Here is a 14,145-nt window from a genome sequence, read left to right on the forward strand (position 1 = left end):
AACAAAAGTAACTGAGATCTATCAGTCTGGTAAAGGTTATAAAGCCATTTCTAAAGCTTTGGGACTCCAGCGAACCACAGTGAGAGCCATTATCCACAAATGGCAAAAACATGGAACAGTGGTGAACCTTCCCAGGAGTGGCCGGCTGACCAAAATTACCCCAAGAGCGCAGAGACAACTCATCCGAGAGGCCACAAAAGACCCCAGGACAACATCTAAAGAACTGCAGGCCTCACTTGCCTCAATTAAGGTCAGTGTTCACGACTCCACCATAAGAAAGAGACTGGGCAAAAACGGCCTGCATGGCAGATTTCCAAGGCGCAAACCACTTTTAAGCAAAAAGAACATTAAGGCTCGTCTCAATTTTGCTAAAAAACATCTCAATGATGACTTTTGGGAAAATACCTTGTGGACCGACGAGACAAAAGTTGAACTTTTTGGAAGGTGCGTGTCCCGTTACATCTGGCGTAAAAGTAACACAGCATTTCAGAAAAAGAACATCATACCAACAGTAAAATATGGTGGTGGTAGTGTGATGGTCTGGGGTTGTTTTGCTGCTTCAGGACCTGGAAGGCTTGCTGTGATAGATGGAACCATGAATTCTACTGTCTACCAAAAAATCCTGAAGGAGAATGTCCGGCCATCTGTTCGTCAACTCAAGCTGAAGCGATCTTGGGTGCTGCAGCAGGACAATGACCCAAAACACACCAGCAAATCCACCTCTGAATGGCTGAAGAAAAACAAAATGAAGACTTTGGAGTGGCCTAGTCATAGTCCTGACCTGAATCCTATTGAGATGTTGTGGCATGACCTTAAAAAGGCGGTTCATGCTAGAAAACCCTCAAATAAAGCTGAATTACAACAATTCCCTCATTTAAAAACTGCATTTTGTGTTTACTTGTGTTATCTTTGACTAATAGTTAAATGTGTTTGATGATCAGAAACATTTTGTGTGACAAACATGCAAAAGAATAAGAAATCAGGAAGGGGGCAAATAGTTTTTCACACCACTGTAAATCCAATCGAGAATCTGTGGCAAGATCTGAAAACTGCTGTTCACAAACGCTGTCCATCTAATCTGACTGAGCTGGAGCTGTTTTGCAAAGAAGAATGGGCAAGGATTTCAGTCTCTATATGTGCAAAGCTGGTAGAGACATACCCTAAAAGCCTGGCAGCTGTAATTGCAGCAAAAGATGGTTCTACAAAGTATTGACTCAGGGGGCTGAATAATTACGCACACCCCACCAGTTATTTATTTGTAAAAAATGTTTGGAATCATGTATGATTTTTGTTCCACTTCTCACGTGTACACCACTTTGTATTGGTCTTTCACGTGGAATTCCAATAAAATTGATTCATGTTTGTGGCTGTAATGTGACAAAATGTGGAAAAGGTCAAGGGGGCCGAATACTTTTGCAAGCCACTGTAGTTGTTACAGTGGGGGCTGAAGCTGCTTCTTAGAAATGTATCAACTAAAGCTTTTGACTAATGTTTACTATATGGTTCTCCACTATATTTTGCGAAAAACAAATTATTTGTGAATTATTAATACACTGCCACAGAAACTGGACATAGAAATGACATCAACACAGCTATATCCTTTAGTAATATCCTAGGTTTGAAATCTCAGACTAATTCAGCAGCTGGAGGACTTCAGTGTGAAGTAGAATCTTTAATAAAATACACAAAATGGCAAAGCTGCAAAGAAACGGTGAGTGACAGATTCCAGGAAAAACACTATGATATCAGTTGGTCTCCCACTTGGTGAGTTCCTGACAATTGCATTGGTTTATTAAATAGTTTGATTGTATGTTACAAAGCAAACAGTATTATACACAGCTGCATAGAACATTATATATTTGACAATTTTTTAATGTAATGAGCTGTAGCCCTTGGATTTGCTTTTTGCAACATATGAAAACTTCCCAAGGTACTGTTTTGTTAATATGCCCATTATTTATTAGGCACCATTTGTATATTCTGCCTGTTCAACATGGAGCACAAAGCATCAATCTGTGCCTTTGATATTTCAAAGTGAAAAAAATGGGAAGTCACAGAGAGAAAATAAGTTATAATTATGCACACAGTGATGTGGTGGCGCCCCAGATGGGATCACTGGATACAACTCTAAGTGATGCCATACAATTACATATGATTGCAAGCAAATCTTTCCTTCAGCCTTTCCAGATCTTCATTTTGAAAGTGCAATTCTTCCAACAGCTTAGACACAAACTGAGTGTACAGAGGATTTGTTTGGGAGTCTTTATGAAGCGGCATTGAAGGCAGCAATCTGAAAGTAATTTAAAGAAAGGTTATTCATGCATAACTAAGCACAACACCTTATATAAAACAGTTAAACTTATCATGCATCTTCCTTTATATTACCAAAAACTGACGAACATTTACTGCACCTCTTAAAATGCATTGAAAGTGTGACATGGACTTTCTGCCACTCTGAGAGATTTCTGTGAAAATATTCTAATATGCTTGTTCTAACTTCAATCCTATCTATTAATAACATACATGAAGGCAGATTTACGAAAACGCTAATTTTTTTTAAAAAAAAAAATTTGAATAAACTCATTTCCACGAATGTTTGACATTTATAAAAAAAAAATTATAACAAAAAGCAAATTTTTCGTATCGTTGCACAAAAGCTAGCCTCAAAAATCTGAAAACCTCTAAAGATTTGAAGCAAAGAAAATTCTTCCAGTTGTGTGTGGCGGGCGGGGGGGGGGGGGGGGCATTTGCCACTGACTTTTACATGGTCTCAAAAAGTTTAAGATGCAGTGTTTTCAGATTCAGAAACTGTCGCAATTTTGATGCATAGTAAATCTCTGAAAAGTCACAACTTTCTTTCGCCGTCTTTTAGAGCTAAAAAAATCCAAATGCGGGAAAATAAATTCTCACCATTACTAAATGGCCCCCCTAGTATGTCGAAAAACGGTAGCTTAACAAATGATGCCTGCTCCTAATAGTCTTAATTAAGCAACAGCACCTGGGTGATATATTTGCATTAAAATTTGAACAGTAATCTAATGCGATTATAACGTTCGCTAACCATATAAAGTTAAAACATTCTCTTTCTAGACATAACACTTTGTGCTATATTCTACTTGCGCACAATAAAAGATGCCCTGCTTCAAACACAAACCCCAGAAAATAGTACCCATATCTCTGTAAACAGTGATGCCTTGCGTGAAAGCCTTCACGGCCACGTCAGATCTCTGTACTGGCACGGTGAATATTGTAGCATAATTGTCTAGGTCCTAGCAAACAATTATTAAAGAAGGAAAAGCAGATGCCATTTCAAATCTTATTCAAGGAAAGCATCGCTTGACCTCTTATTTTGTTGAGCCAAGATTTCAGCAAACAAAAACTTCCCATAGAGGTCCTTGAAATGATTATTTTATCATCTTCTCCTGCTGCCGCTGGGCACATAAAATATGAATAGAATTGCTCTCACAAGGAGTGGATCAATAACCGCAAAGACAGAATCAAAATTCTGCATTCACCAGCCAGCTGATAGGCTGTTTTAAAACACTGTTCTTTGACTGACAAGACAAGTGTTCTATATCACATATTCAGATGTACACAATATTTTGCATTTGTTAAGGAACAAGAAGTTTTCTTTGCACATTAACGTAAATGCACCAAACCATTTTATCTCCATTAAGTCCTGTGAGTGCAGCATTTATTTTTTGCTTGCTCTATATATTACATATATATATATATATGTCCCTGATGAAAGTTCCAGATAGGAACTGAAACGTCGGACTGAATAAAGCCTCACATTTATTTATCTAAACCTCTGTGATTCTTCTTGAAAAACATCCTGCGTGTGCTGTCATTCCAACCCTGTGTATCTACGCTTTCAGCACTGGCACCCAGGTATTATCTTGCTCTTATGGTGTGCAGCTTTCCAGCAACTCGTTTCTATATATATATATATATATAATTACTTCTTCAGCTTAATCCATAACAACAACTGCCTCCAAAAAGTATACATTTCCGATATCCTCAAAGCTTCTATACTGTACTATACAAAGGTACTGAATCTATAAGAGTAAGAACCCACAGAACGAGTTACTCGCCCGCGATAAATGGAAAGCCCTTCATATTGCTTTGGCAATCCAAAGTTGCGCAAAGTTTCCTCCTGCAGGCAACTTTGCGTGACTTCGGAAACCAAAGCGACGTGAAGGGCTTTTCACTGGCAACTTCTATTGTTGCCAGTAGAATAGATTTATGGAGTGGTTACACATCCGTGATAGCAGAGATCTATCATGGATGAGTAACTCGCACTGTGGGTTCTTACCCTAAGCGAAACCATAATATTATTAATCTGTATAATAATATACACATCCAGGGCAAAACCCCTTCCACCCAATAAATACTATGGGGGCCTAGCTCACATTCTCTTGCGTGTGGACATCCATCCCCAATGCTTGCTTACTGGTATTTGCTGAGGGTGGGGAAGAATAGGAGGCAGAAAAGCCTGGGGAGGGTGTAAAATACGGCAGACCTCGAGACTCTATGGGGTCTGCTGTATCATAGTTATGCCACTGTATAGATCCATCTGTGTCATTGGGAGGGCAGCCAGAAAAAGAGCCTTGTGGGTCAGAACAGCTCTGTGATCTATTAGTGAAATCTATACCATGTCTGAAAAGAATATTAGCATGCTGTTAGCATAAACAAAATTCTTGATGGATATTTATTTTGTCAATGTATTGCATTTATACATTCATTTAGCAACCAATAATTACACGCATAAATGAGCATATTATATAAAAAGAAACTCAAGTATTGGTTAGACAAAAGGGGCCCAGACACGACTGAGTTGTAGTTTAGTTACAATTACAAAATGGCTGCGGACTGGACATTTTTGTCATAAACACTGAAAAAAAAGTTTTTATCATAGCGTGTAGATCCTGCAGAACTGGGTTTCTGTGCAATAGATGCTGGATTAGACAACACAAGTTCTAAGGTTATGGGTCCAACTGGCCACAAGGATAACTAATCACCATGCTAAAAAACAATGCCCTTGCATTTGCTACTGAAAGGACAAAAAGCCACTGCCCAGTTCTTTCAGTAATTAGAAGCATTAGGCTTTATAGCAATAGGAAAGGGATAAGGAAGGGTACAGAGGAAGTCCTGCAAGGCTAAGATCTCAGTGTGGTTACGGCTGTGTATTTGGAGACAAGGATATCTAAAGAAAAGCCTGGAGCACACGTGTGAACCAAATCATCAAAACACAGAATAAAAGATGATACAAGAGATAATAAGGTTGGTGGCACCATCAGTTACTGCTCCCAGACACCGAGCTGTGCACAAAAACATTCATCTTTGCAAAATGCAAAGTAGGGCAGATCTGAGAGAAGTCACACCATGTGTATTTATCTTCCTCCAACAGCTTCTTCATAAAATGTATACTTTCAATAGGCAGAACATTTTATGTCAGGCAAATTATAAAAGAATATCACTAGCATCTAAATACAAAAGCAGAACACAGAACTGAAATTATATTGCTATAATTATTGTATTCAAAGACCTCACTATTTCCCTTTATTTTAATGAACCACCTTGGCATGTCCCTAGGTCACTTTTACTACTTTGGTCATCGCAAAACTACAGCTGCTCCTCAGTTCCCTGGCTCGTAATATGCTGGGACTTTATAAATGGCATACCAATAAGTGCCATTTTTTTATTTAGTGCCTTTTATTACATATGGGGTAGGTGTTTGTGGTATGCAGAAAGGCACCCTGAAACAGAGAAAGCCTAGACAAAAGCATAAATCTTTTTATCTTAAAGGTGTGGTTCATATTTAACTTTTATTATGTTATAGAACGGGCAATTCTAAGCAACTTTACAACTGCTCTTATTATAATAGTTATAATTATTATAATTTTTTCCTCTGACACGTTCCAGCTTTCAAATGGGGGTCACTGACCCCAGCAGCAGGTACTCTCCTATTCATATACCAGTCCCTCATTCAAACCACTCCCTGGTTGCTAAGGTAATTTGGACCCTAGCAACCACATAACTTCTGAAACTCCAAACTAGAGAGCTGCAGAACAAAACTTAAAATGATTGAAAAACTACAAATAATAAAAAAATGAAGACCAATTGCAAATTGTCTCAGAACAGCGCACTCTACATTATACTAACACTTAACCTAAAGGTGAAAAACCCCTTTAAATGGGTTAGGTGCAAAGTTACACCACAATACACGTTTTAACAGTGCAGTCCTTAGTAAATGAGGCCCAGTGCATTTTATAATAAACAAGGTTTGTACTGGAGCAAAGCTAATACTGTGTTCAGTGAGTATTCAGCATACATATTAACAACAGACCCCATAAACAAAAGTAATAAAGAAGCTGCTTTTATTTTTTTATACTTTTTGCGACAACCTCAATTTATGGTTACAGCATGGCAGTTCCTATGTATAAGTAAAAACTAAAGTATTCCTGCTGTCCTGGTCTAATAAATTACAGTTCCCCTCTAAGAAAATTCAAAAGAAACCTGTACCTGCAGTATAAACAGGTTGTAATCTTTAATAAATATTAATACTGCATCTGTTTGCAACCATGTTACATGGAAATGAGCAAAGTCTGGGTGCCACAGACTTTAACCACATAATGTATTTACTTCTCCAAATCTCTGTCTGAATGTTGTCTAAAATATTAGCAATCATCTGTCTTACCATTAAAGGAACAGTAACACCAAAAAATGAAAGTGTTTTCAAGTAATTAAAATATAATGTACAGTTACCCTGCACTGGTACAACTGGTGTGTTTGCTACAGAAACCCTACTATAGTTTATATAAATAATCTGCTGTGTAGCAATGGGGGCAGCCATTCAAAGTAAAAAAGGAGAAAAGGCACAGGTTACATAGCAGATAACAGATAAGCTCTGTAGTATACAATGGGATCCTGTGCAGCATATACGTTATCTACTGTGTATCATTTGCTTGAATGGCTGCCCCACAGCTACAGATCAGCTTGTTTATATAAACTATACAAAAGTTTCTGAAGCAGTTTTACCACTGCAGGGCATCAGTACATTATATTGCTATTCTTTAAAACACTTATTTTTTGATGATAATGACGGGGGGGGGGGGGTGCAAAAAATATTTTGCACCCCCCAGTGACTGTAATCACTTGCCTGATACCCTGGGCTGGTGCTCCTTTTAGCAGAATACTGCACTGCTCTGAAGTATCTGTGACTGGGGGTGCAAGTGATTTTAAAGGAACAGTAACACCAAAAAATAAAAATGTTTTTAAGTAATCATAATACAATGCACTGTTGCCCTGCACTGGTAAAATTTGCACATTTGCTTCAGAAACACTTCTATAGTTTATATAAAAAGCTGCTGTGTAGCCATGGGGGCAGCCATTCAAGCTGGAAAAAGGAGAAAAGGCACAGGTTACATAGCAGATAACCGATAAAACACCATTGTATTGTACAGAACTTATCTGTTATCTGCTATGTAACCTGTGCCTTTTCTCTTTTAAATGGCTGCCCCCATGGCTACATAGCAGCTTCATTTACTAAACTATAGTAATGTTTCTAGAGCAAACACACCAGTTGCACCAGTGCAGGGCAACAGTACATTATACTGTAGTTCCTTTTATACACTTTGATTTTTTAATGTTACTGTTCCTTTAACTTTCCTTTTCCTTTAAAAAATATTCAAGACAATAAAATACCAGATCCCACTGTGCCACCCCCTACCTAGTTCCACCTGCACTGACTGAATACCAGTAGCAAGCAGAGACTGATCACTGGGTCAGGCACGCTAAAGCACCTGGTACTACATACTCTTCTCTGAAGGTTCACCTTTAAATTAACTCTTAGTATGCTACAGAATGACTAAATCTTAGCAAGTTTTAAATTTTTTTAAAAAACTCGCTACATCATACGAGAAGTTAATATTAAAGGTGAACTAACTCTTTCATAAAATGGCTTATCAGATAAGCAGTTAAGAATAGAGCAGAGATAGCACCGCCTTCAGAAACAGCCCGATGATCTTACATTTCAGTTGCTAAGGGATGACTCCTGCAACAGAGCAAAAGCTGCACCAGATACTGCCCTTGTATCATGTTAAACGCATGAAAGTTTTACAACAGTGAACTGCCCCTACGTTTCCCCAGCATTACATCCTCTTGTTGGACACTGGGCTTTAGTGCATCCAGGCAGGGGAGTGACAAAATCAAGTGGTGATCACCTGTAGTGAAATGGGCAAAAAGCAAGAGAGCCACTGCAGATGAAATCACTTAGACGTGTACCTTACCCACATGTAACTACCATTAAATATACATTAGGAATGACTGAAAACTCTCATATGAGAGTGTTTCTTGTGCACCAGCAGAACATTATATCAGTAAGCATCAATAAGCAGAGCACTGTGAATGTCCCACCTAACCACAACATATTTCTCACAAACGCCCTTACCTCCTACTTACATCACGTTGCCCTTATCATCCCAAAACATTCACATACACAGTCTCATGTTTCTTTTGTGCAATAAATGGATGTTTGGCTAGCCTTCTAGCACTGATAAACCAGGCATTTTTAGGATGTTGGTATCATTTTTTTAGCATGAAAAAGATTTATGAGTATTGTTGTTGTGCAATAGAAAAGTTGGTCCATACCTGAAATAATGGCACTAGTACATAAAGCAGAAGTTTTTAAACATTCTGGGTTCAAACTCCATATTTTCATAAAAGATCTGGTCTGAAAATTACAAGATTAGTGTTTATTACAAGATTACAGATACATGAAAATATAAGGGGTCATTTAATAAGACCCTGGGGAGAAGTGCAGGAGTACAGCCCTTAGTGCTCACACAGACAGTACTTTTGCCCGGGTTAGGTGGCGCTTTGTACCTTGTATTGGATAAATAATCTGGCGTGAGGTGCAGACTGCAGCCATAGGGCAGGTAATAAGTACAGGGCAGTTCTGCCTCTGTCTATCAATGTTCCCTCTGAATGACTTGCAAGTTAGGGGACAGCTACATGTCTCTGCCTGTCCGTCTCCCTTATGAGGAGTACTTTAGGGCAAGAGAACATAAAAGCTTGTGACCTGGCTTCAGACTGGGACACACTAAGGCCCCAGTCACACAGAACATTTTCTCTGCTTCTCTCCGCCTGTGATTATCAATCAGGCGGAGAGAAGTGGATCCATTTTGCTACACATCGCCCTATAGCTGCATTGAAAATGAAGCTGGAGCGGAATCAGAGATAGCTCATAAAAAGCACGCATCTTTGGACCCATCTCTTCTTCTGCTCCATGCAGCTGCACGCACGCCAAATCTGTCACTGTCAATGTAGCTACAGGGCAATGTGGGGACCAGTGGGGCAAACACTCCATGTGATTGGGGCCTAAGCAGTGCTTTGCTCCCTTTCCCCCACAGTTTGGGAGCCTCCAACTTAATTTTTTCTGTTATTAATCTGCACTTCCAAAAGGAAAAGTAATACATTACTGCTGCAGATGCACTAACAGATAAAAGGCTGGCTTGCTCCCATTTGCCCTGTGTTGGCTGTGCACTTACAGGCACGGCACCGACCTGTCAGCATACACGCAGGGCAGATCGGCACGGAACCATTAAACTGTAGACAGGGAGGACAAGAGAAGATGAGATTTTTCTCCAATAGCATATCTACATCAGTGGAGAAAACAAGTTGTGTGCCACTGGCCTTAGTGCCTGTCTGGCAAACAACAAATAATATTGTGCAGTCACTCCAACATCTGTAAAATCATTACAATCTAAGCTTATTTCTTCTATGATTTGTAAGTAGATAGAGCGTGGTGTTCCATAATGAACCACCGTTAGAGGAAACAAAGGAATAAACCAGGGCACATATGAACAAAAGAACCAAACAAAATATGACACCAGGTGCAATGGAAATGCTTTCTTTTCAAATAAATCACTGTATCAAGTCCATCAGTTTATATAGCATATTTGGAGGGCAGCATATGGTATATGAAGAATTTTTAGTCAAGGAAGTAAAGCTGTTAGGCAGAGAAAACGGAACAGACGCACATCTGCTCTAGGTGACCACAATTCATGATATGACAGATACTAATTGCTGTACAGACTGCATTTTAAGCCTAGGTGGAAATACATCCCTTATAGTACATGTAATTGAAAAGAAATTTTAGTTGACTTTAGTTGTCATAATTTGCCTGTATTGAAGGGATTGGCCCAAAGGTCAATGGGACCTGTAAGCAGAAGAGTGAGATGAGATTTCCTGGGATCACTCAAGGTATAGGGTATTATTAATGATAGCGGGTCTGTTTTATTTGGCTCCCTGTGACCCCGTTATATGTCGAATAAATGCCATTTCCATTACTCAGGCAGGGTTGGCCAATGTGTCCTGCATTGAAACATTTCTTACTTTCCTTTATTAAACAGTTTATTCTACAACAAAAACAGCATGACATTTAAATACTTATGGATGCAAACATAAATCTACCTATAAATAATGAGTTAGGTTTTGCAGTCATTCAAACTCACCAAAAATCCTGACCCTCTACATATAGGGTTTATGCAAAAAAGTAATTTTGTTACATTGTGTTTGTGCTGGAATCAGTTATTATCTGTCAGACTCCAGAAATTGCATAAAGAAAGAATGAAGAGAGGTATATATGCTGAAAGACAGTGAAGATTAACTTGGTTATTTCTGAAACAGTAAAGAATTTTCAATTTATCATATTGAGGAAATGTTTTATTTTAGTATGATGAAGCTTGAATAAATGTTTATTTTGGCAACAGTTCCCCTTTAAGGCTTTGTTCCATCTGCAAACCTTAGTTCAGTCAAGCCAGTTCAGTAGAGCCCATGACAGTAAGTGTGGTTATATGTAGTGATGAGCGAATTTTTTCGCAAGACATGGATTCACAGCGAATTGCCACATTTCGCCATTGGTGCGGTCGCGTCAAAAAAGCGCGGGCGACAAAAAAAAAAAAATAATAGACGCGGGCAACAAAAAAAATCACGGGACAAATGCGTTTCGCAAATTTTCTTGCCGTTTTGCGAATTTTATGGCGAAGCGAAACGGGACAGATTCGCTCATCACTAGTTATATGCAAAATTAACAAAAATAAAATAATTTTTTTTTTGCTTAACTATGTAATCCTACCAACAGAATTTGATAAACTTTAAAGCTTAAATATACCCATAATTCTCTGGGGATCTCAAAGGGCTGCACAAGTACTGTAAAGGTCCCCATACACGGGCCGACTATAGCTGCCGATATCGGTCCCTTGGACCGATTCGGCAGCTAATCGGCCCGTGTATGGGGAGAGCAGAGCGGCCTGGCCGACCGATATCTGGCCTGAAATTGGCCAGATCTTGATCGGCCAGGTTAGAAAATCCGGTCGGATCGGGGGCAGCATCGGCTCGTTGATGCGGTCCCCGATCCGACTGCCCCATTGCCGCCCACATAATCCCTGGCCCCAGGGCCAAACGATCGGATTATTTTTTTTTTTACCTAAATGCTCCCCAATATAGCCCACCCGTAGGTGGGGATATCGGGGGAAGATCCGCTCGCTTGGCGACATCGCCAAGCGAGCGGATCTGCTCGTGTATGGCCACCTTAAGAGCTAATATCTTAGATTTTAGTTTGGCTGGGGTAAATATACAGTACATAGTGGGGGGGAGGTAAATATTACAGTACATAGTGGGGGGGGTAAATATTACAGTACATAGTGGGGGGCTGAAACGTTTAACCTTTACGTATGCATTTGAAGCAATCCCAAAGCACAGGGAAGTTGTAAGAGACAATGACTGGTGTAATCCTTTTTTCATTAGAACTTTTCAATTTTTAACATGTGGACTCAATCTCTATATTATTGACAAACGTATGCTAAAATGTTACAGTAGAATATTTATTTTTGAGGATCATTTATTAAATAATTTGATAATTTACAAAACTGAACTATAAAAAATAGTACCATGTGAGGGAAATAAAGAACTGACTGAATTTACTGAATATATTTTTTAATGGCTCCTCAATTTCTCATTATGGTTCTTTTCAAGTTTGGGGATGCATGTCAGTGCTATATAGATAAAGGATGATGATTATGATCCTTCCAATATTTAAAAACTTTTAGCTGGGATGTGGGGTAATTATTGCCTGGAAGGTTGAAAACGGTAACGAGGGAACTATCTGATGGTTTGTTAACAGGTCTCATACAACAGTATGATTTGGAGAATAGCTTTACTGGCAGTTGCCAGTACAGTATTGGAAAGGACAAAGCAAAAATGCACTTTTTGATGATGAACTGAAAAGGACATTTGCCAGTCAGGTTGTAATAATGTGTGCAAAGCATATTTCTGTAGCATCAAATAAATATCTGATTTTTAAACTAGTATGGGAACACAATTTTTGAGTTATTGTCAATGGTGTATTTCCGGGTTATTATATAAATCTGTATATTTATTCCTGAATCAATTTAAAGATGTTTGCTAATGACATAAAACTATGTAGAACAATAGGATCGATGCAGGAAATATCACTTTACACTGGGATCTGGACAAATTGGGATTAAACTGGCAGATAAAAGTCACTGCAGATAAAGTCAAGGTTATGTACTGGGACTGTCAAAGCAGTCATGCTTCTTATGGCCTAAAAGGGAAGTTGTCTGGTTAATCCCTGAGGGAGCAGGACCTGGGAGTAATAAAACATAAGAGACCTACATGTACAAAGGAATGACAGTCTCAGGCATAAGAGCCAGCATACTGTCCTGAATTAAATGGCATACAGGCTAATGGATGAGACTGTACTTCTGCCCTGGCAATGGGCGAATATGCAGTACAGTTTTTGTTTCTGGTAGACAAGAGTACAGAGGATCTACAAAAGGTGGTGTTTGCTCATAAAATCAAAAAGATTTCAGTTTGGAAGAGATGGTGTCCAAATTGGGATGAACTACATAAGGAATTGTACTTATGGGGGGATATAACCATCACTTTGTAACATTACAACAAGGTGAACATACACCTAACCTCAGACTTTACAGCAGACACAAGAGTATGTTGTGATGAAAAGAGAATATGTTAAAGGCAACTTTTTACAGCAGTATACAATATATTCAAAAAAGTGGCATTTTAGAATCAGATACATGCTACAGCACCATGTCATGACTAGCTCTGCAAAGGTCCCTTCATGGGAACCTGCATTGTGGCACAGGGGTCATAGTTATGCCATAGATGCTAACTCTACATATCCTAAAGCTGGGCATACCTAATTTCACACGGTTTTCAGACTGTGTGTGGGCTCAGAATTATCGTCCCGATAATTTTCATATCACAGAGATCAGTCGTTTAGTTGATAGGGCAGATTAGAAAATTTTGGTTGGGTAATGAAAAAATATGTGCATGTATTGTGTATCTGACTATATCCTCGTGGAACCTACAAGTGAAGTCACTTTTGTACAAATGGTGTCTGACAACTATTTCATGTTAAGAACATCCTCCGATTTGTATTTTAAGTGCTTTATCCTACAATTTCAGTCTGAATGTTAGATTCAGCTCAATGCCTTTAAACATACGACTGATATGTGAAAGTCCATCAAAAGAACACTAAAATCTGAACCTGTATCAAGGTATCTTGATAAGATATCAAGATATCTGAACCTGTACAAGGTATCTTGAGAAAGGCTCTAAGCCAGAGCCGAAACGTTGATATGATGGCAACTTTGAAATAAAGATCAAATTTTTTAAGCTAAAGACCCTGGAGTGCGCTCATTAGCAGTTAAGTATTTATATATATATATATATATATATTAAAATAAACTTGCCATTAGATATCATATGGCTGAATTTTTTACCAAAAGGTTATAACTAAAGGAATAGCTTTAGCCACTGTCGCATAATTAAAGATGATCCTACAAAAATTGTGTGGACATGAATACAGTTTAAACAAGATTCTTGAGTATCTATAATTGTTCCCTGTAAACCAACAGTCTGCATTGCTTTGTGACAGATTTATGAATACTTAACAATACAATCTTTATACATGATTGCAGGTGCAAACTTTCCAGCTTTTATAACTTTGCAAAGCAGATTTTTCCTCTTTTTTTTTCCTAATGTAAAAAATTAATAAGATCTGTTTCAAAAATCAGCAGCTCATCTGAGAGAGCATAT

General features: G+C 38.6%; 1 protein-coding gene across 1 annotated transcript in view; it reads right to left on the reverse strand.

Moving 5' to 3' along the window:
- Nucleotides 1-1,675: 1,675 nt before the first annotated feature.
- rpap2 (RNA polymerase II associated protein 2) overlaps nt 1,676-14,145 on the reverse strand; it is a 44,123-nt gene continuing 31,653 nt past the window's right edge. The window contains exon 12 of the mRNA XM_031901005.1: nt 1,676-2,290. Coding sequence (XP_031756865.1) covers nt 2,146-2,290 — 145 coding nt within the window. The 3' untranslated portion in view covers nt 1,676-2,145. The remainder of the gene's footprint in view (nt 2,291-14,145) is intronic.

The sequence above is a fragment of the Xenopus tropicalis genome, chromosome 4 (assembly GCF_000004195.4).
Source record: "Xenopus tropicalis strain Nigerian chromosome 4, UCB_Xtro_10.0, whole genome shotgun sequence".
Classification (NCBI taxonomy): domain Eukaryota; kingdom Metazoa; phylum Chordata; class Amphibia; order Anura; family Pipidae; genus Xenopus; species Xenopus tropicalis.